This window comes from Pseudophryne corroboree, chromosome 9 (assembly GCF_028390025.1).
Source record: "Pseudophryne corroboree isolate aPseCor3 chromosome 9, aPseCor3.hap2, whole genome shotgun sequence".
Lineage (NCBI taxonomy): Eukaryota > Metazoa > Chordata > Amphibia > Anura > Myobatrachidae > Pseudophryne > Pseudophryne corroboree.
The window spans coordinates 196996132-197020269 of record NC_086452.1 but is presented as its reverse complement, the minus strand read 5'-3'; the positions used below and the strand labels follow the sequence as shown (position 1 = coordinate 197020269).

General features: G+C 48.5%; 1 protein-coding gene across 1 annotated transcript in view; it reads left to right on the top strand.

The window, feature by feature from the left end:
* The window catches only part of DBT (dihydrolipoamide branched chain transacylase E2), an 83349-nt gene that overhangs the window by 25037 nt on the left and 34174 nt on the right, over positions 1–24138 (top strand). The window contains exon 6 of the mRNA XM_063940072.1: positions 14083–14326. Within this exon, the coding sequence (XP_063796142.1) occupies positions 14083–14326 (244 nt within the window). The remainder of the gene's footprint in view (positions 1–14082; positions 14327–24138) is intronic.

Here is a 24138-nt window from a genome sequence, read left to right as displayed (position 1 = left end):
CTTCCCCATAATGTCTGGGCTATACAAACTAAATTGAATGTATGATTATACTGTAAAGATGGGTGATATATTATATGTTGACAGTCATCATGTCGGTGTGAGAATGCCGACAGTCATAATGTCGACATATTGTATCTGGTGGCCCATAATTTACTTACCTGCTGTAGTGGCTCCAGCACAGCTCCCAGGGGTCATGTGACTATCACCTCCAGGTCAGACCTCTGATCCTCCAACATTCTTCTTCCCCCTAACCCTCCCGCTTGCAGTCTAAACCTAATGTCAATATTCTGATATGTTGTCTATTGACATTTTAACAATGTCGATATAACTGTTGACATTGTAGTGTCAACATTATAAATGTCAACCTAATGACTACATCCCATAGACACTGGAGGTTATTTTATGTAGATTTGCATGATCACAGATTTTACGTCCTGTCTGCAGCTTCCGTTACTCCATCCATGATTCCTAGGGCCTAACTCCTCATTCTCTGGTATTCCGGGATAATGTTGATTGATGGAGTGTTTGGTTATCTTCGCTCTCTTTCTCTCCCCCCCCCCCCCCCCGTTTTGCTTTTGTACGACCATATAGGGCCTTATTGTAAGTCGGACATTGCTTTGACTGTGTTAAAGTCTTTTACCATAGTTGTATCTGCGACTTTATGCTAGTACCAGTATATACCCTTCCCCTGGTGTGCAACCATGCCTCTGAATACGCAATGGCTGTGCTGCCCACTTTCAGAGGTTGCAGCCACAGCCAATGAAAGCACCATCGGGGCTTGCACTAGCCCCATTTAAGGTGCAGACTCTTCTTCAGTATGGCTTCCAATGTATGTGATAAAGCGTCTGAAACCGCTCCTGCAACACTACATAACACCCATATGACAGAAGATCTTGTGCGTCTAAATAGCCATTACCTTGTCACTGCACATGAACACACAGTACATCCGAGAGTCTGTGCAGCTTAGTTGCTCTTGCAGCTCTGTGCACAGACACCATGGGACATACGTCTGTGTGACATTACGCGAACATCGCCATTGCGCATGATGACCTTCATAATTTCAATAATATTACAATTACTTGTTGATAGCAATAGCAAGAATTAAATATAACAAGTACAACATATCTTTCTGCAGCAGAATACCATGGGGGGTGTAGAGTGGATCTTGATCCAGAGGCACCAACAGGCTAAAACTTTAGGCTGTCCCAGGATACACTGGGGCCTCCTCTATAAACCCCGTCTCCAGGCACTGAGAGCTCCGTTTTGAGTTGGTGCCTGCAGCAGCAGGTCACCTAACAGGAGGGCTGCACTGGACAGCCCTGAAAAAATCTTTCTAAGAAGATTTCTTCTCTGGGCTGTCAGCGCTGTATGTCAGGGTGACACTTCAGCGCTGTAGCTCCATCACCTCCCAAGCGGCGTCGCATACTCCCGGGGCTCTGTTCCCGGGTACTTGCAGCGGAGATGCTCTGGCTTAGGCGCTCCGGTTTAGGCACACGGTCTAAGATGCTCTTCTGGTTCGCATGGCTGCTACTGGGAAGAGGTAAGAGGGTTCCCCATGCGGGACCCACCATTAAATCGCATTCGGTCCGCGACCTAGGGAGACTGGTCGTGCCGTATGTGTGGGCACTGTCTCCGAGCAGGAATCCCACTAGACCACAGGTTCTCAAACTCTGTCCTCAGGACCCCACACAGTGCATGTTTTCCAGGTCTCCTCACAGAATCGCAAGTTAAATAATTTAGCTCCACATGTGGACCTTTTAAAATGTGTCAGTGAGTAATTAATACACCTGTGCACCTGCTGGGTTACCTGCAAAACATGCACTGTGTGGGGTCCTGAGGACCGAGTTTGAGAACCTATGCACTACACAACCAAGGCGTCTGAGTACAGGTCGGTTATACTAACACCCCATTTAATAAGACTGGCAGTACCCGGGGTGGAAGTCAAGCACATGGGAGGTGGCGCTTGACCTGTAGCCCCTCCCCCTGCCCATGGCACCATCTCTGAGTATATTTTCCCACCCTGCAGCTGCCTCACACTCTCCCTCACTTCCTGACTGAGACGCTGGGCGCCATCTTCGGAGCATAGCTGCGGCTGGTCTCCAGGACTGCAGGGCAAGGTCTCCCTTATAAAGCCGCGTGTGTACAGCGCTGTGACTTTACAAACATTTGAGTATTCTACATGTCTTTATACAGATAGCGTTAGTTAAGAAAAAGTGTGTGTGTGTAATTTATTTCTAATCCAGTGTAGCCTTACTGTTATATAGATTTCTGCATTGTCTGTGACTGATTGTGCCTGTATCTCTGTGCGGTTTCACCTTCAGTGTTTCCCAGATATATCTATCAGTATACTCTGTACCCTGAGGGACTAGGTGCGTCTGGGTTTTGTGTGTGTGTGTGTATATGTATGTGTGTATGTATATATGTGTGTGTATGTATATATATATATATATATATATATATATATATCTCTGACGTCCTAGTGGATGCTGGGGACTCCGTAAGGACCATGGGGAATAGACGGCTCCGCAGGAGACTGGGCACATCTAAAGAAAGATTTAGGTCTATCTGGTGTGCACTGGCTCCTCCCCCTATGACCCTCCTCCAAGCCTCAGTTAGATTTATGTGCCCGGCCGAGCTGGATGCACACTAGGGGCTCTCCTGAGCTCCTAGAAAGAAAGTATAGTTTAGGTTTTTTATTTTACAGTGAGATCTGCTGGCAACAGGCTCACTGCAGCGAGGGACTAAGAGGAGAAGAAGCGAACCTACCTAAGTGGTGGTAGCTTGGGCTTCTTAGGCTACTGGACACCATTAGCTCCAGAGGGATCGCACACAGGACCCGACCTCGTCGTCCGTTCCCGGAGCCGCTCCGCCTTCCCCCTTACAGAGCCAGAAGCAAGAAGGTCCGGAAAATCGGCGGCTGAAGACTTCTGTCTTCTCCAAGGTAGCGCACAGCACTGCAGCTGTGCGCCATTGCTCCTCATGCACACCACACACTTCGGTCACTGATGGGTGCAGGGCGCTGGGGGGGGGCGCCCTGAGCAGCAATATTAACACCTTGGCTGGCAAAACTGACACCATATATAGCCCCAGAGGCTATATAGGTGTAAATTACCCCTGCCAGAATAACACAAAAAGCGGGAGAAAGCCCGCCGAAAAAGGGGCGGAGCCATCTCCCTCAGCACACTGGCGCCATTTTCCCTCACAGCTCCGCTGGAAGGATCGCTCCCTGGCTCTCCCCTGCAGTCCTGCACTACAGAAAGGGTAAAAAAGAGAGGGGGGGCACAAATTTAGGCGCAGTATAATATATATATATATATGCAGCTATAAGGGAAAACACTCTTTATAGGTGATATCCCTGTGGTATATAGCGCTCTGGTGTGTGCTGGCATACTCTCCCTCTGTCTCCCCAAAGGGCTTTGTGGGGTCCTGTCCTCTGTCAGAGCATTCCCTGTGTGTGTGCTGTGTGTCGGTACCGCTGTGTCGACATGTAGGATGAGGAAAATGATGTGGAGGCAGAGCAAATGCCTGTAAATGTGTTGTCACCCCCTGAGGGGTCGACACCTGTGTGGATGGACTTATGGAAGGAATTACGTGACAGTGTCAGCTCCTTACATAAAAGGTTTGACGACATAGGACAGCCGGCTACTCAGCTTGTGACTGTTCCAGCGTCTCAAATGTCATCAGGGGCTTTAAAACGCCCGCTACCTCAGATGGCAGACACAGATGTCGACACGGATACCGACTCCAGTGTCGACGACGATGAGACTAGTGTACCCTCCAATAGGTCCACCCGTTACATGATTGAGGCAATGAAAAATGTATTACACATTTCTGATAGTACCCCAGGTACCACAAAAAAGGGTATTATGTTCGGTGAGAAAAAACTACCAGTAGTTTCTCTAACGTCCTAAGTGGATGCTGGGGACTCCGTCAGGACCATGGGGGGGATAGCGGCTCCGCAGGAGACAGGGCACAAAAATAAAGCTTTAGGATTAGGTGGTGTGTACTGGCTCCTCCCCCTATGACCCTCCTCCAAGCCTCAGTTAGGGTTTTGTGCCCGTCCGAGCAGGGTGCAATCTAGGTGGCTCTCCTAAAGAGCTGCTTAGAAAAAGTTTTTAAGGTTTTTTATTTTCAGTGAGTCCTGCTGGCAACAGGCTCACTGCATCGAGGGACTTAGGGGAGAGAATTTCAACTCACCTGCGTGCAGGATGGATTGGATTCTTAGGCTACTGGACACCATTAGCTCCAGAGGGAGTCGGAACACAGGTCTCACCCTGAGGTTCGTCCCGGAGCCGCGCCGCCGACCCCCCTTACAGATGCTGAAGATTGAAGGTCCGGAAACAGGCGGCAGAAGGCTCTTCAGTCTTCATGAAGGTAGCGCACAGCACTGCAGCTGTGCGCCATTGTTGTCACACACTTCACATCAAGCGGTCACGGAGGGTGCAGGGCGCTGCTGGGGGCGCCCTGGGCAGCAATATTTAATACCTTTATGGCAAAAGAATACATCACATATAACCATTGAGGCTATATGTATGTATTTAACCCATGCCAGATATCTAAAACTCCGGGAGAAAAGCCCGCCGAAAAAGGGGGCGGGGCTTATTCTCCTCAGCACACAGCGCCATTTTCCTGCTCGGCTCCGCTGTGAGGAAGGCTCCCAGGACTCTCCCCTGCACTGCACTACAGAGACAGGGTAAAACAGAGAGGGGGGGCATTTTTTGGCGATATTTTGATATATTTAAGCTGCTATAAGGAACAACACTTATATAAGGTTGTTCCCATATATATTATAGCGCTTGGGTGTGTGCTGGCAAACTCTCCCTCTGTCTCCCCAAAGGGCTAGTGGGGTCCTGTCTTCGATAAGAGCATTCCCTGTGTGTCTGCTGTGTGTCGGTACGTGTGTGTCGACATGTATGAGGACGATGTTGGTGTGGAGGCAGAGCAATTGCCGATAATGGTGATGTCACCCCCCAGGGAGTCGACACCGGAATGGATGGCTTTGTTTATGGAATTACGTGATAATGTCAGCACATTACAAAAATCAGTTGACGACATGAGACGGCCGGCAAACCAGTTAGTACCTGCCCAGGCGTCTCAGACACCGTCAGGGGCTGTAAAGCGCCCTTTACCTCAGTCGGTCGACACAGACCCAGACACAGACACTGAATCTAGTGTCGACGGTGATGAAACAAACGTATTTTCAAGTAGGGCCACACGTTATATGATCACGGCAATGAAGGAGGCTTTGCATATCTCTGATACTGCAAGTACCACAAAAAGGGGTATTATGTGGGGGGTGAAAAAACTACCTGTAGTTTTTCCTGAATCAGAGGAATTAAATGATGTATGTGATGAAGCGTGGGTTAACCCAGATAGAAAAGTGCTAATTTCAAAAAGGTTATTAGCATTATACCCTTTCCCGCCAGAGGTTAGGGCGCGCTGGGAAACACCCCCTAGGGTGGATAAGGCGCTCACACGCTTATCAAAACAAGTGGCGTTACCGTCTCCTGATACGGCCGCCCTCAGGGATCCAGCTGATAGGAGACTGGAAACTACCCTAAAAAGTATATACACACATACTGGTGTTATACTGCGACCAGCCATCGCCTCAGCCTGGATGTGCAGTGCTGGGGTCGTCTGGTTGGATTCCCTGACTGAAAATATTGATACCCTGGATAGGGACAGTATTTTATTGACTATAGAGCAATTAAAGGATGCTTTCCTTTATATGCGAGATGCTCAGAGAGATATTTGCACTCTGGCATCGAGAGTAAATGCGATGTCCATATCTGCCAGAAGGAGTTTATGGACGCGACAGTGGTCAGGTGATGCGGATTCCAAACGACATATGGAAGTATTGCCGTATAAAGGGGAGGAATTATTTGGCATCGGTCTATCGGATCTGGTGGCCACGGCAACTGCCGGAAAATCCACCTTTTTACCTCAGACCCCCTCCCAACAGAAAAAGACACCGTCTTTTCAGCCGCAGTCCTTTCGGTCCTATAAGAACAAGCGGACAAAAGGACAGTCATATCTGCCTCGTGGCAGAGGAAGGGGTAAGAGAGGGCAGCAAGCAGCCCCTGCCCAGGAACAGAAGCCCTCCCAGGGTTCTGCAAAGCCCTCAGCATGACGCTGGGGCCTTACAAGCGGACTCAGGAGCGGTGGGGGGTCGACTCGAGAATTTCAGCGCACAGTGGGCTTGCTCACAGGTGGACCCCTGGATTCTGCAGGTAGTATCTCAGGGTTACAGGTTGGAATTCGAGAAGTCTCCCCCTCGCAGGTTCCTAAAGTCTGCTTTGCCACCGTCTCCCTCAGACAGGGCGACGGTATTGGAAGCCATTCACAAGCTGTTTTCTCAGCAGGTGATAGTCAAGGTACCCCTCCTACAACAGGGAAAGGGGTATTACTCCACGCTATTTGTGGTACCGAAGCCGGACGGCTCGGTAAGACCTATTCTAAATCTGAAATCTTTGAACCTGTACATACAAAAATTCAAGTTCAAGATGGAGTCACTCAGAGCAGTGATAGCGAATCTGGAAGAAGGGGACTTTATGGTGTCCCTGGACATAAAGGATGCTTACCTGCATGTCCCAATTTGCCCTTCACATCAAGGGTACCTCAGGTTCGTGGTGCAAAACTGTCATTATCAGTTTCAGACGCTGCCGTTTGGATTGTCCACGGCACCTCGGGTCTTTACCAAGGTAATGGCCGAAATGATGATTCTTCTGCGAAGAAGAGGCGTATTAATTATCCCTTACTTGGACGATCTCCTGATAAGGGCAAGGTCCAGAGAACAGCTGGAGGACGGAGTAGCACTAACCCAACTAGTGCTGCAACAACACGGGTGGATTCTGAATTTTCCAAAATCTCAGTTGACCCCGACGACACGTCTGCTGTTCCTGGGAATGATTCTGGACACGGTTCAGAAAAAGGTGTTTCTTCCGGAGGAGAAAGCCAGGGAGTTATCCGAACTTGTCAGGAACCTCCTAAAACCAGGGAAAGTGTCTGTGCATCAATGCACAAGAGTCCTGGGAAAGATGGTGGCTTCTTACGAAGCGATTCCATTCGGCAGATTCCACGCACGAACTTTTCAGTGGGATCTGCTGGACAAATGGTCCGGATCACATCTGCAGATGCATCAGCGGATAACCTTATCGCCACGGACAAGGGTGTCTCTTCTGTGGTGGTTGCAGAGTGCTCATCTGTTAGAGGGCCGCAGATTCGGCATACAGGACTGGGTCCTGGTGACCACGGATGCCAGTCTGAGAGGCTGGGGAGCGGTCACACAGGGAAGAAACTTCCAGGGAGTATGGTCAAGCCTGGAGATGTCTCTTCACATAAATATACTGGAGCTAAGAGCGATTTACAATGCTCTAAGTCTGGCAAAACCCCTGCTTCAGGGTCAGCCGGTGTTGATCCAGTCGGACAACATCACGGCAGTCGCCCACGTAAACAGACAGGGCGGCACAAGAAGCAGGACAGCAATGGCAGAAGCTGCAAGGATTCTTCGCTGGGCGGAAGATCATGTGATAGCACTGTCAGCAGTATTCATTCCGGGAGTGGACAACTGGGAAGCAGACTTCCTCAGCAGACACGATCTACACCCGGGAGAATGGGGACTTCATCCAGAAGTCTTCCACATGATTGTGAACCGTTGGGAAAAACCAATGGTGGATATGATGGCGTCCCGCCTCAACAAAAAACTGGACAGGTATTGCGCCAGGTCAAGAGACCCTCAGGCAATAGCTGTGGACGCTCTGGTAACACCGTGGGTGTTCCAGTCAGTGTATGTGTTCCCTCCTCTGCCTCTCAAACCAAAAGTACTGAGAATTATACGGCAAAAGGGAGTAAGAACGATACTAGTGGCTCCGGATTGGCCAAGAAGAACTTGGTACCCGGAACTTCAAGAGATGCTCACGGAGGATCCGTGGCCTCTACCTCTAAGACGGGACCTACTTCAGCAGGGACCGTGTCTATTCCAAGACTTACCGCGGCTGCGTTTGACGGCATGGCGGTTGAACGCCGAATTCTAAGGGAAAAAGGCATTCCGGAAGAGGTCATTCCTACACTGGTAAAAGCCAGGAAGGAGGTGACTTCACAACATTATCACCGCATTTGGAGAAAATATGTTGCGTGGTGTGAGGCCAGGAAGGCCCCCACGGAGGAATTTCAACTGGGTCGATTCCTACATTTCCTGCAAACAGGATTGTCTATGGGCCTCAAATTGGGGTCCATTAAGGTTCAAATTTCGGCCCTGTCGATTTTCTTCCAGAAAGAATTGGCTTCAGTTCCTGAAGTCCAGACTTTTGTAAAAGGAGTACTACATATACAGCCCCCGATTGTGCCCCCAGTGGCACCGTGGGATCTTAATGTAGTCTTGGATTTTCTCAAATTCCATTGGTTTGAGCCGCTCAAATCGGTGGAGTTGAAGTATCTTACATGGAAAGTAACCATGCTACTGGCCCTGGCTTCAGCCAGGAGAGTATCAGAATTGGCGGCTTTATCATATAAGAGCCCATATCTGATTTTCCATACGGACAGGGCAGAACTGCGGACGCGTCCTCATTTTCTGCCTAAGGTGGTGTCAGCGTTTCACCTGAACCAGCCTATTGTGGTGCCTGCGGCTACTAACGATTTGGAGGATTCCAAGTTGTTGGACGTGGTCCGGGCATTGAAAATATATATTTCAAGAACGGCGGGAGTCAGAAAGTCTGACTCACTGTTTATATTGTATGCACCCAACAAGATGGGTGCTCCTGCTTCTAAGCAGACGATTGCTCGTTGGATTTGTAGCACAATTCAACTTGCACATTCTGTGGCAGGCTTGCCACAACCTAAATCTGTCAAGGCCCATTCCACAAGGAAAGTGGGCTCATCCTGGGCGGCTGCCCGGGGGGTCTCGGCATTACAACTCTGCCGAGCTGCTACTTGGTCAGGGGCAAACACGTTTGCAAAATTCTACAAATTTGATACCCTGGCTGAGGAGGACCTTGAGTTCTCTCATTCGGTGCTGCAGAGTCATCCGCACTCTCCCGCCCGTTTGGGAGCTTTGGTATAATCCCCATGGTCCTGACGGAGTCCCCAGCATCCACTTAGGACGTTAGAGAAAATAAGAATTTACTTACCGATAATTCTATTTCTCGTAGTCCGTAGTGGATGCTGGGCGCCCATCCCAAGTGCGGATTGTCTGCAATACTTGTACATAGTTATTGTTACAAACAAATTCGGGTTGTTATTGTTGTGAGCCGTCTGTTCAGAGGCTCCTACGTTTGTCATACTGTTAACTGGGTTCAGATCACAAGTTATACGGTGTGATTGGTGTGGCTGGTATGAGTCTTACCCGGGATTCAATATCCTTCCTTATTGTGTACGCTCGTCCGGGCACAGTATCCTAACTGAGGCTTGGAGGAGGGTCATAGGGGGAGGAGCCAGTACACACCACCTAATCCTAAAGCTTTATTTTTGTGCCCTGTCTCCTGCGGAGCCGCTATCCCCCCATGGTCCTGACGGAGTCCCCAGCATCCACTACGGACTACGAGAAATAGAATTATCGGTAAGTAAATTCTTATTTTTTCCTGCATCTGAGGAATTAAATGAGGTGTGTGAGGAAGCCTGGACTTCCCCCGATAAGAAATTGATAATTTCTAAACGGTTATTGGCAGCGTACCCTTTCCCGCCAGAGGATAGGTCATGTTGGGAAACGTCCCCTAGGGTAGATAAAGCGCTTACACGTTTATCAAAACAGGTGGCACTACCATCTCCGGATACGGCCGCCCTAAAGGATCCTGCTGATAGAAAGCAGGAGGCTACCCTAAAAGCTATATATACACACACGGACATTTTATTGCGACCAGCGATTGCATCAGCATGGATGTGCAGTGCTGCTGCTGCGTGGTCAGATTCCCTGTCGGATAATATTGATACCCTGGATAGGGACACTATTTTGCTGACAGTAGAGCATATAAAGGACGCTGTCTTATACATGCGTGATGCACAGAGGGATATTTGCCGGCTGGCATCAAAAATAAGCGCAATGTCCATTGCCGCCAGAAGGGGGTTATGGACTCGGCAGTGGTCAGGTGATGCCGATTCAAAAAGGCACATGGAAGTTTTGCCTTATAAGGGGGTGGAACTGTTTGGGGATGGTCTTTCAGACCTCGTTTCCACAGCTACGGCTGGGAAATCGACATTTTTGCCACAGGCTACCCCACAGCAAAAGAAGGCACCGTATTATCAAGTACAGTCCTTTCGGCCCCATAAACACAAGAGGGCTCGAGGCGCATCCTTTCTGCCGAGAGGCAAAGGTAGAGGGAAAAAGCTGCAGCATACAGCCAGTTCCCAAGAGCAAAAGTCCTCCCCCGCGTCCGGTAAGTCCACAGCATGACGCTGGGGCTTCACAGGCGGATCCGGGTACGGTGGGGGCCCGTCTCAGAAATTTCAGCACACAGTGGGCTCTCTCACAGGTGGATCCCTGGGCCCTTCAAGTAGTATCTCAGGGGTACAGGCTGGAATTCGAGACGTCCCCCCCCCCCCCCGCCGTTTTCTAAAATCTGCCTTACCAGCAACTCCCTCTGCCAGGGAGGCAGTGTTGGTGGCTATCCAAAAACTGTATTCACAGCAAGTGATTGTCCAGGTACCCCTCCTTCAGCAAGGGAAGGGTTACTATTCCACAATGTTTGTGGTACCGAAACCGGACGGTTCGGTGAGACCCATCTTAAATTTAAAATCCTTGAACACTTATTATCAAAAGGTTCAAGATGGAATCGCTCAGGGCGGTTATTGCGAGCCTGGACGAGGGGGATTACATGGTCTCCCTGGACATCAAGGATGCGTACCTGCATGTCCCCATTTACCCTCCTCACCAGGAGTACCTCAGATTTGTGGTACAGGACTGTCACTATCAGTTCCAGACGCTGCCGTTTGGGTTATCCACGGCACCGAGGGTCTTTACCAAGGTAATGGCCGAAATGATGATACTCCTTCGCAAGAAGGGAGTTTTAATTATCCCGTACTTGGACGATCTCCTGATAAAGGCGAGGTCCAAGGAACAGTTGGTAGTGGGGGTAGCACTTTCTTGGGAAGTGCTACGACAGCACGGCTGGATTCTCAATATTCCAAAGTCACAGCTGGTCCCGACGACACATCTTCTGTTCCTGGGAATGATTCTGGACACAGACCAGAAAAAAGTGTTTCTTCCAGTGGAAAAAGCCGAGGAGTTGTCATCTCTAGTCAGAGACCTCCTAAAACCGGGACAGGTGTCGGTACATCAATGCACACGAGTCCTGGGGAAAATGGTAGCTTCGTACGAAGCAATTCCATTCGGAAGGTTCCTTGCAAGGACTTTCCAGTGGGACCTGTTGGACAAATGGTCCGGGTCCCATCTCCAGATGCAACAGCGGATAACCCTGTCGGCAAGGACCAGGGTGTCGCTGCTGTGGTGGCTGCAGAGGGCTCATCTACTAGAGGGCCGCAGATTCGGAATACAGGACTGGGTCCTGGTGACCACGGATGCCAGCCTTCGGGGCTGGGGCGCAGTCACACAGGGAAGAAATTTCCAAGGACTGTGGTCAAATCAGGAGATTTCGCTTCACATAAATATTCTAGAGCTAAGGGCCATTTACAATGCCCTAAGCCAAGCAAGGCCCCTGCTTCAGAACCAGCCGGTACTGATCCAATCAGACAACATCACGGCGGTCGCCCATGTAAACAGACAGGGCGGCACAAGAAGCAGGAGGGCAATGGCAGAAGCCACAAGGATTCTCCGATGGGCGGAAAATCATGTGTTAGCTCTGACAGCAGTGTTCATTCCGGGAGTGGACAACTGGGAAGCAGACTTCCTCAGCAGGCACGACCTCCACCCGGGAGAATGGGGACTTCATCCAGAAGTCTTCCAAATGCTGGTAAACCGGTGGGAAAGACCACAGGTGGACATGATGGCGTCCCGCCTCAACAAAAAGCTAAAAAGATATTGCGCCAGGTCAAGGGACCCTCAGGCGATCGCTGTGGACGCTCTAGTAACACCGTGGGTGTACCAGTCGGTTTATGTGTTTCCTCCTCTGCCTCTCATTCCCAAGGTACTGAGAATAATACGAAGGCGAGGAGTGAAAACTATACTCGTGGTTCCGGATTGGCCAAGAAGAGCTTGGTACCCGGAACTTCAAGAGATGCTTTCAGAGGACCCTTGGCCTCTGCCGCTCAGACAGGACCTGCTGCAGCAGGGGCCCTGTCTGTTCCAAGACTTACCGCGGCTACGTTTGACGGCATGGCGGTTGAACACCGGATCCTAAAGGAAAAGGGCATTCCGGAGGAAGTCATCCCTACCCTGATCAAAGCCAGGAAGGATGTCACCGCAAAACATTATCACCGCATTTGGCGGAAATATGTTGCTTGGTGTGAGGCCAGGAAGGCCCCAACGGAGGAATTTCAACTGGGTCGATTCCTGCATTTCCTGCAAGCAGGGGTGACGTTGGGCCTCAAATTGGGGTCCATTAAGGTCCAGATTTCGGCCCTGTCGATTTTCTTCCAGAAAGAACTGGCTTCACTGCCTGAAGTTCAGACTTTTGTCAAAGGAGTTCTGCGTATTCAGCCTCCTTTTGTGCCCCCAGTGGCACCTTGGGATCTCAATGTGGTTTTGGAGTTCCTGAAATCACATTGGTTTGAACCACTTAAGACTGTGGATTTGAAATATCTCACGTGGAAAGTGGTCATGCTGTTGGCTCTGGCTTCGGCCAGGCGTGTGTCAGAATTGGCGGCTTTGTCCTATAAAAGCCCTTATCTGATTTTCCATATGGATAGGGCAGAGTTGAGGACTCGTCCTCAGTTTCTCCCAAAGGTGGTATCAGCGTTTCACTTGAACCAGCCTATAGTGGTGCCTGCGGCTACTAGGAACTTGGAGGATTCCAAGTTACTGGACGTAGTCAGGGCCCTGAAAATTTATGTTTCCAGGACGGCTGGAGTCAGGAAAACTGACTCGCTGTTTATCCTGTATGCACCCAACAAACTGGGTGCTCCTGCTTCTAAGCAGACTATCGCGCGCTGGATTTGTAGCACTATTCAGCTGGCGCATTCTGCGGTGGGACTACTGCAGCCTAAATCTGTAAAAGCCCATTCCACAAGGAAGGTGGGCTCATCTTGGGCGGCTGCCCGAGGTGTCTCGGCTTTACAACTTTGCCGAGCTGCTACTTGGTCAGGGGCAAACACGTTTGCAAAATTCTACAAATTTGATACCCTGGCTGAGGAGGACCTGGAGTTCTCTCATTCGGTGTTGCAGAGTCATCCGCACTCTCCCGCCCGTTTGGGAGCTTTGGTATAATCCCCATGGTCCTTACGGAGTCCCCAGCATCCACTAGGACGTCAGAGAAAATAAGAATTTACTCACCGGTAATTCTATTTCTCGTAGTCCGTAGTGGATGCTGGGCGCCCATCCCAAGTGCGGATTGTCTGCAATACTTGTACATAGTTATTGTTACACAAACCGGGTTGTTATTGCGAGCCATCTGTTCAGAGGCTCCGTTGTTATCATACTGTTAACCGGGGTTCCAATCACGAGTTATACGGTGTGATTGGTGTGGCTGGTATGAGTCTTACCCGGGATTCAAAATCCTTCCTTATTGTGTCAGCTCTTCCGGGCACAGTGTCCTAACTGAGGCTTGGAGGAGGGTCATAGGCGGAGGAGCCAGTGCACACCAGATAGACCTAAATCTTTCTTTAGATGTGCCCAGTCTCCTGCGGAGCCGTCTATTCCCCATGGTCCTTACGGAGTCCCCAGCAACCACTACGGACTACGAGAAATAGAATTACCGGTGAGTAAATTCTTATTATATATATATATATATATATATATATATATATATATATATATATATAGATATATATATATATATATATATATATATATATATAAAATAACATACATACAGACAGGAAACCGTGTTAAATGGAGCTTGCGGGCTGCAATTGAATAGCCCATGGCACCTCTGCAGGCCCACTATAAGCCCTGGATACATTGATATATACTGTGATTGGTATACCTTATAGTGTTCTGTTATTGTTTTTGATGCTTTTCTACTCTGATTTCTTCAGATAAAACTAAGTGAAGTAGTGGGCAGTGGACGGGATGGACGTATCCTAAAAGAAGACATTCTTAGCTTTTTGGCCAAACAAACAGGCGCCATATTGCCACCTTCTCCTCAAATGGAGATCACACCACTTCCTCCAAAAGCAGAGATTTCTGAACCATTTAAGAAAGAAGTAACTTCCAGCATTCCGGTTCTCGTTACCAAACCCATCACATTCTCAGGAAAGGATGTCACAGAGCCCTTGAAAGGTAACATGGTTTGACGAGTATCCACTAAGGTTACAATGGGCTATAAGGAGTCAAAACACAGTAAAGCATTCTTTAAAAAAAATTATTCACAAGCAGCTAGTTAGTATCTATCACCATAATTACCCTCATCATCGTTTATTTTGAATGCGCGCACAGTTTCTGTGTAGTTCAACAGCAGCTGGAGGGCCACTTAATGCCCACCCTTGGTCTAGACCATAGGTCTTCAACCTGTGGCCCTCCAGCTGCTGCGGAACTACACATCCCAGCATGCCCTGCCTCAGTTTTACCATGCCTTAATAGCAAAACTGTGGCAGGGCATGGTGGGATGTGTAGTTCCGCAGCAGCTGGAGGGCCACAGGTTGAAGACCCATGGTCTAGACTCTAGAGCATAGGTTCTAAAACTCAATCCTCAGGACAGTGCAGGTTTTCCAGGTCTCCTCACAGTATTGCAAGTAAAATAATTAGCTCCACCTGTTGATCTCTTAAAATGTTTCAGATGAATACACCTGTGCAACTGCTAGGTGACCTGAAAACCGTGCACTATATATGGGGTGGGGGTGGGGGGGTCAGGCAGAGATGTGGCAGTTGGAGCAAATAGATGAAGTGGTCAAGTAGTGGCTAAAATGAAGAGGTAGGTTTTGAGAGAGTGCTTGAAAGTTTGGAGGCTATGGCAGAGTCTGCTCAGGTGAGATGGGGAGTTCCACAATTGGAGAGCAGCACAGCAGAAGTTTTAGAGGTGGGATTGAGACATGGTTATTATAGGGGAGGAAACATGTAGTTCAGAAGCAAAGAAGTTGAGCTGGGATGTATTAGTATTTGAGGATAATAATTAAATACTTAAGGGAATCTGAAACCAGGGATTTGCAGAGTGGTGCAGTGGGTAAGGAGCTACAGGAAGTGAAGAGGTTGTGAATGGATATGAGTTTTTTTGTAGACAGATTTGGCATTCCACCGTCCACAGGAGAAAAGGAGGTTTGTAAGTGGAGGTACAAGATGGTTAGGAAGTTTTTGACGGATTGAGAAGTGTGAGCCTTTCTAGCAGCCAGAGGGAGAATGAGAGCAGGTGCTTCGGTAGAACCAGTTAGAGTAGGCAACCCACTGATGTGGGTGCATGGAGCAGACTATTTGAAGTTAAAAACAGGGAAATAAATGAAAAGGAAGGGGTAGGGCCGAGATGTTAAAGAGGGATAAGATTGAGGAGAGAAGAAACAATGTTGGCTGGGGGATTTAACCAATTTGTCTGCATGACCGTTTTTGTCTGTTTCCAGTGTTAGGAAACAAATGGTTAATTGTCATTTGTTCTCATACATTACTAGATTTTCATTTCAACCAGACAACTAGTAACTAACAGGAGTTGTTGACTCCAGATGATGTTGCAGTAGGATTGGATAAAGAGATAGAGCTGGTACATTGTGAGCTGACAGTGGAGACTGGCACTGGATTGGGACTTTTAGATGGTGTTTGCCAGAATGATTGATGGTTCAGTAGATTATGCCACTGTGATTGATGTTAGGTACAGTAGTTGTGTAGATTATCGTACAAAACCTGAGAATGAAGATGTTAAGTCCTTTTCTCCTGCAGGGTCCACAGTTTGTACACAGGTTGACATTGGAATATGAATTAGCATCAGCGGAATGGCACCAATCGATCAAAAGCTTTCGGCCTCCCAGAATGCAACGGGCCACTCTCCTATATTCCCGCCTCCTGGCTCAGGAAATTCAGTTTCTCGTACATCCTAGAGGATGCTGGGGATGCTTCAAGAACCATGGGGTATAGAAGGGATCCGCAGGAGACATGGGCACTTTAAGACTTTAAAAGGGGTGTGAACTGGCTCCTCCCTCTATGACCCTCCTCCAGACTCCAGTTAGATTCTGTGCCCAGTGAGACTGGATGCACACTGAGGAGCTCTCCAGAGTTTCTCAGAAAAATACTTTTTGTTAGGTTTATTATTTTCAGGGAGACCAGCTGGCAACAGGGTCCCTGCATCGTGGGACTGAGGGGAGAGAAGCAGACCTACTTCTGTGAGTTCAAAGGCTCCGCTTCTTAGGCTACTGGACACCATTCGCTCCAGAGGGTTCGATCACTTGGTACGCCTAGCTGCTCGTTCCCGGAGCCGCGCCGTCACCCCCCCTTGCAGAGCCAGAAAAAAGAAGCCGGGTGAGTAAAAGAAGAAACGAAGACTTCAGTGACGGCAGAAGACTTTAGGTCTTGAGGTGCCGCGCTGCGCGCCATGCTCCCGTACACATAGCGGCACTGACAGGGCGCCCTGGGCAGCATGTGGACCTAAAAGTAACTACCAAAAGTTATATGAAAAGTGCCTAGGCATTCAATATAGACCCCCGCCAGTATAAAAATGTTAAAATGAGCGGGACTGAAGCGCGCCGGTGAGGGGGCGTGGCTTAGCCCTCACAGCTCTGACCAGCGCCATTTTCTCTTCACAGAACCTGCAGAGACGCTGGCCCTGACCTCCACACTGCTGTACAAGTAACAGGGTGCAAAACGGGGGGGGGCACAGTAGACTTGGTGCTATTATCTTTATTATAAAAGCGCTAACAGGTCTGAGGCATTGTATATAAAGTTTCAGTACCGGGATAGGCGCTGGGTTGTGAGCTGGCAAACTCCCTCTGGGTCTCTCTAACAGGCTTTGCTGTGGGTCTGTCCTCTATAGCCCAGTGTGATTGTGGGTGTCGGTACGTGTGTGTTGACATGTCTGAGGCTGAGTGCTCTTCCCAGGAGGAAGCCGGAGTGGGGACAGAAAAAGCGGTGGGAGTGACCCTGTCGGCACAGCCGACTGCTGAGTGGGTAAATATGTTGAGTGTTTTGAATGCTAATGTGGCTCGGTTGACTAAGAGATTAGATAAATCTGAGTCTAAGAACCAGACATGGAGGAAATCCATGGAGGATGCATTGTCACAAGCTCAGACCCCTTCGGAGTCACAGAAATGTGCATTTACCCAGATAACAGATACCGACACGGACTCTGATTCCAGTGTCAACTATAGTGATGCCAGATTGAATCCTAAACTGGCTAAGAGCATTCAGTACATGATTGTGGCAATAAAAGACGTATTACATATCACTGAGGACCCTGCTGTTCCTGATACAAGGGTCTGTATGTTTAAAGGAAAGAAACCTGAGGTAACGTTTCCTCCCTCTCATGAACTGAACGTTCTTTTTAAAAAGGCTTGGGAAAATCCTGAAAAGAAGGTATAGGTTCCCAAAAGAATTCCAGTGGCAAATCCGTTCCCCTCTGGGGACAGGGAAAAGTGGGAGTCAACCCCCACAGTGGACAAAGCTCTGTCGCGTCTGTCCAAGAAGGTGGCGCTTCCGTCTCCTGACACTGCAGCCCTAAAGGATCCTGCAGATCGTAAGCGGGAAAATACACTAAAACCCATTTGTCACTACAGGTTCGCTACTCAGGCCTGCAGTTGCTTCGGCATGGGTGAGTAGTGCTATTGAAAAGTGGGCAGATAACTTGTCATTTGAGATAGATACCCTGGACAGGGATAACGTGCTTTTGACTCTGGGTCATATCAGGGACGCTGCAGTATATTTAAGAGAAGCTGCAGGGGATATTGGTCATTTAGGATCAAGGGCCAATGCCATGGCAGTCTCGGCCAGGAGGGCATTGTGGATTCATCAATGGAATGTTGATGCTGAATCGAAGAAGGCTATGGAGTCTCTGCCGTTTAACGGTAGTGTCTTGTTTGGTGACGGCCTCACTGACCTGGTATCTACGGCTACCGCGGGTAAGTCGTCATTTTTACCTTATGTTCCTGCGCAACAACAGAAAACGCCCCACTATCAGAAGCAGTCTTTTCGGGCCAATAAATCCAAAAAACGACAAGGATCCTCCTTCCTTGCTGCGAGAGGAAGAGGAAGGGGAAAAAGGTCACAGGCTGTGGCAAGTTCCCAAGAACAGAAGTCCTCTCCGGCTTCTACCAAATCCACCGCATGACGCTGGGGCTCCTCTGCAGGAGTCCGCACCAGTGGGGGCGCGTCTCAGACTCTTCAGTCAGGTCTGGGTTCGCTCGGACCTGGATCCTTGGATATTAGAAATAGTAGACCAAGGGTACAAATTATAGTTTCAAGACCTGCCCCCTCACTGATTTTTCAAATCAGCCTTGCCAGCTTCTCTTCCAGAAAGGGAGGTTGTTTGCGCTGCGATACTAAAGCTGTGTCAAAATCAAGTCATTGTCACGGTACCCCCGTCACAACAGGGGGAGGGTTTTTATTCGAGTCTGTTCGTGGTACCGAAGCCGGATGGCTCGGTCAGACCGATTCTGAACCTAAAATCCCTCAATTTCTTTCTAAAAAAATTCAAATTCAAGATGGATCTCCGAGGAGGGGGATTTTATGGTGTTGGTCGACATAAAGGATGCATACTTACACGTCCCCATATATCCTCCGCATCAGGCTTACCTGAGGTTTGCTGTTCAGGATTGTCATTACCAATTTCAGACGTCGCCGTTTGGTCTGTCCACGGCTCCGAGGATTTTCACCAAGGTAATGGCGGAAATGATGGTTCTCCTGCACAAGCAGGGAGTCACAATTATCCCATACTTGGACGATCTCCTCATAAAGGCGAGATCCAAGGAACAATTGCTGAAAAACGTTGCACTCTCTCTGACGATTCTGCAGCAACATGGTTGGCTCCTAAACTTGCCAAAATCAGTTGGTTCCGACGACACAGCTGTCGTTCCTGGGTATGATTCTGGATACAGAATTACAGAGAGTTTTCCTAACAGGGGAAAAGGCTCTGGAAATACAGAACATGGTAAAACAGATTCTGAAACCGGCAAGAGTGTCTATTCTTCAATGCACTCGGTTGCTGGGGAAGATGGTGGCCGCCTACGAGGCCATCCAATATGGCAGGTTCCATGCCAGGGTATTTCAGTGGGACCTGCTGGACAAGTGGTCCGGGTCTCACCTGGACATGCACCGGAAAATATTCCTATCTTCCAGGACCAGAATCTCCCTTCTGTGGTGGCTGCACAGTTCTCACCTTCTGGAGGGACGCAGGTTCGGGATTCAGGATTGGATCCTGGTGACCACAGATGCAAGTCTCCGAGGCTGGGGAGCAGTCACACAGGGGAAACATTTTCAGGGAAAATGGTCAAGCCAGGAAGCTTGTCTGCACATAAACATTCTGGAATTAAGGGCCATTTACAACGGCATTCTGCAAGCGGAACATCTTCTTCGCGGTCTGCCCGTCTTGATTCAGTCAGACAACATAACAGCAGTGGCGTACATAAACCGCCAGGGCGGAACAAATAGCAGAGCGGCAATGGCCGAGGCCACGAAAGTTCTTCGCTGGGCGGAGAGACATGCCAGCGCTCTGTCAGCGGTCTTCATTCCAGGAATGGACAACTGGGAAGCAGACTTCCTCAGCAGACACGATCTCCATCCAGGAGAGTAGGGTCTTCATCAAGAGGTTTTTGCAGAAGTGACAAGTCGTTGGGGAATTCCTTAAATAGACATGATGGCGTCCCGCCTCAACAAGAAACTTCAGAGATATTGTTCCAGGTCAAGGGACCCTCAAGCGATAGCAGTGGACGCCCTAGTGACACCGTGGGTGTTTGTTTCCGTCAGTATATGTGTTCCCTCCACTTCCACTCATTCCAAAGGTGATAAAGATGATAAGAAGAACAAGGGTTCAGGCGATACTCATTGTTCCAGATTGGCCAAGGAGGGCCTGGTATCCAGATCTTCAGGAATTGCTCATAGAAGATCCCTGGCCTCTTCCTCTACGGGAGGACCTGTTACAACAAGGACCGTGCGTGTATCAAGACTTACCGTGGCTGCATTTGACGGCATGGCGGTTGAACGCCAAATCCTAGCCCAGAAGGGTATTCCCAGTGAAGTCATTCCCACACTTCTTCAGGCTAGAAAAGAAGTAACGGCAAATCATTACCACCGTATTTGGAGGAAATATGTGTCTTGGTGTGAATCCAAGCACGCTCCTACGGAGGAATTTCAGCTGGGGCGTTTGCTCCATTTTTTGCAAGCATGTGTGGATGCGGGTCTAAAATTGGGCTCAATTAAAGTACAAATTTCGGCCTTATCAATTTTCTTTCAGAAAGAATTGGCCTACCTTCCAGAAGTTCAGACCTTCGTGAAAGGCATACTACACATCCAACCTCCCTTTGTGCCCCCAGTGGCACCATGGGATCTGAATGTGGTGTCGCAGTTCCTGCAATCTCATTGGTTTGAACCTTTGCGTAAGGTTGAGTTAAAATTCCTTACTTGGAAAGTAGTCATGTTGTTGGCCTTGGCATCCACAAGGCGAGTATCTGAGTTGGCGGCTTTGTCTCACAAAAGCCCCTATTTAATCTTCCATGCTGATAGAGCGGAGTTGAGAACTCGTCAGCAATTTCTGCCAAAAGTGGTTTCATCGTTTCATGTAAACCAGCCTATTGTGCCAGTGGCTACTGACGCCTTAGAGGAATCGAAGTCTCTCTGTGGTCAGAGCTTTGAAAATCTATGTCGCCAGAACGGCGCAGATTAGGAAAACAGAGGCTCTGTTTGTCCTGTGGGCTCCCAACAAGATTGGGGCTCTTGCTTCCAAGCAGACTATTGCGCGCTGGATCTGTAATACGATTCAGCAGGCTCATTCTACGGCAGGATTGCCATTACCGAAATCGGTGAAAGCCCATTCTACCAGAAAGGTGGGCTCATCCTGGGCAGTTGCCTGAGGGGTCTCTGCATTACAGCTTTGCCGAGCTGCTACTTGGTCAGGATCAAACACTTTTGCGAAGTTTTACAAGTTTGATACCCTGGCTGAGGAGGACCTCTTGTTTGGTCAATCGGTGCTGTAGAGTCTTCTGCACTCTCCCGCCCGTTCTAGAGCTTTGGTATAAACCCCATGGTTCTTGAAGCATCCCCAGCATCCTCTAGGACGTATGAGAAAATAGGATTTTAATACCTACCAGTAAATCCTTTTCTCTTAGTCCGTAGAGGATGCTGGGCGCCCGTCCCAGTGCGGGCTGTATCTACAGTTTTTGGTTATGGTTACACACATGTTGTTTTGTGTTGAGTTCAGTCAGTCTGTGGCTGATGTTAGTCATGCCGTTGCATGCGTTGTTGTTGAATGCCATGTTGTACGTAGAGATGAGCGGGTTCGGTTTCTTTGAATCCGAACCCGCACGAACTTCACTTTTTTTTTCACGGGTCCGAGCGACTCGGATCTTCCCGCCTTGCTCGGTTAACCCGAGCGCGCCCGAACGTCATCATGACGCTGTCGGATTCTCGCGAGACTCGGATTCTATATAAGGAGCCGCGCGTCGCCGCCATTTTCACACGTGCATTGAGATTGATAGGGAGAGGACGTGGCTGGCGTCCTCTCCATTTAGATTAGATTTAGAAGAGAGAGAGAGAGAGAGATTGCTGTGATTACTGTAGATTAGAAGAGAGTGCAGAGTGCAGACAGAGTTTAGTGACTGACGACCACAGTGACCAGTGACCACCAGAGACAGTGCAGTTGTTTGTTTTATTTAATATATCCGTTCTCTGCCTGAAAAAAACGATACACAGTCACACAGTGACTCAGTCTGTGTGCACTGCTCAGCCCAGTGTGCTGCACATCAATGTATTGTATATAAAGCTTATAATTGTGGGGGAGACTGGGGAGCACTGCAGGTTGTTATAGCAGGAGCCAGGAGTACATGATAAATAATATTATATTAAAATTAAACAGTGCACACTTTTGCTGCAGGAGTGCCACTGCCAGTGTGACTAGTGGTGACCAGTGCCTGACCACCAGTATATTAGTAGTATTGTATACTATCTCTTTATCAACCAGTCTATATTAGCAGCAGACACAGTACAGTGCGGTAGTTCACGGCTGTGGCTACCTCTGTGTCGGCACTCGGCAGGCAGTCCGTCCATCCATAATTGTATTATATACCACCTAACCGTGGTTTTTTTTTTCTTTCTTTATACCGTCGTCATAGTCATACTAGTTGTTACGAGTATACTACTATCTCTTTATCAACCAGTGTACAGTGCGGTAGTTCACGGCTGTGGCTACCTCTGTGTCGGAACTCGGCAGGCAGTCCGTCCATCCATAATTGTATTATAATATATACCACCTAACCGTGGTTTTTTTTTCGTTCTTTATACCGTCGTCATACTAGTTGTTACGAGTATACTACTATCTCTTTATCAACCAGTGTACAGTGCGGTAGTTCACGGCTGTGGCTACCTCTGTGTCGGCACTCGGCAGGCAGTCCGTCCAACCATAATTGTATTATATACCACCTAACCGTGGTTTTTTTTTCATTCTTTATACCGTCGTCATACTAGTTGTTACGAGTATACTACTATCTCTTTATCAACCAGTGTACAGTGCGGTAGTTCACGGCTGTGGCTACCTCTGTGTCGGCACTCGGCAGGCAGTCCGTCCAACCATAATTGTATTATATACCACCTAACCGTGGTTTTTTTTTCATTCTTTATACCGTCGTCATACTAGTTGTTACGAGTATACTACTATCTCTTTATCAACCAGTGTACAGTGCGGTAGTTCACGGCTGTGGCTACCTCTGTGTCGGCACTCGGCAGCCCGTCCATAATTGTATATACCAGTGACCTAACCGTGGTTTTTTTTTCTTTCTTTATACATACATACTAGTTACGAGTATACTATCTCTTTATCAACCAGTCTATATATTAGCAGCAGACACAGTACAGTGCGGTAGTTCACGGCTGTGGCTACCTCTGTGTCGGCACTCGGCAGCCCGTCCATAATTGTATATACCACCTAACCGTGGTTTTTTTTTCTTTCTTTATACATACATACTAGTTACGAGTATACTATCTCTTTATCAACCAGTCTATATATTAGCAGCAGACACAGTACAGTGCGGTAGTTCACGGCTGTGGCTACCTCTGTGTCGGCACTCCGCAGCCCGTCCATAATTGTATATACCAGTGACCTAACCGTGGTTTTTTTTTCTTTCTTTATACATACATACTAGTTACGAGTATACTATCTCTTTATCAACCAGTCTATATATTAGCAGCAGACACAGTACAGTGCGGTAGTTCACGGCTGTGGCTACCTCTGTGTCGGCACTCGGCAGCCCGTCCATAATTGTATATACCAGTGACCTAACCGTGGTTTTTTTTTCTTTCTTTATACATACATACTAGTTACGAGTATACTATCTCTTTATCAACCAGTCTATATATTAGCAGCAGACACAGTACAGTGCGGTAGTTCACGGCTGTGGCTACCTCTGTGTCGGCACTCGGCAGCCCGTCCATAATTGTATACTAGTATCCAATCCATCCATCTGCATTGTTTACCTGAGGTGCCTTTTAGTTGTGCCTATTAAAATATGGAGAACAAAAATGTTGAGGTTCCAAAATTAGGGAAAGATCAAGATCCACTTCCACCTCGTGCTGAAGCTGCTGCCACTAGTCATGGCCGAGACGATGAAATGCCAGCAACGTCGTCTGCCAAGGCCGATGCCCAATGGCATAGTACAGAGCATGTCAAAACCAAAACACCAAATATCAGTAAAAAAAGGACTCCAAAACCTAAAATAAAATTGTCGGAGGAGAAGCGTAAACTTGCCAATATGCCATTTACCACACGGAGTGGCAAGGAACGGCTGAGGCCCTGGCCTATGTTCATGGCTAGTGGTTCAGCTTCACATGAGGATGGAAGCACTCAGCCTCTCGCTAGAAAACTGAAAAGACTCAAGCTGGCAAAAGCACCGCAAAGAACTGTGCGTTCTTTGAAATCCCAAATCCACAAGGAGAGTCCAATTGTGTCGGTTGCGATGCCTGACCTTCCCAACACTGGA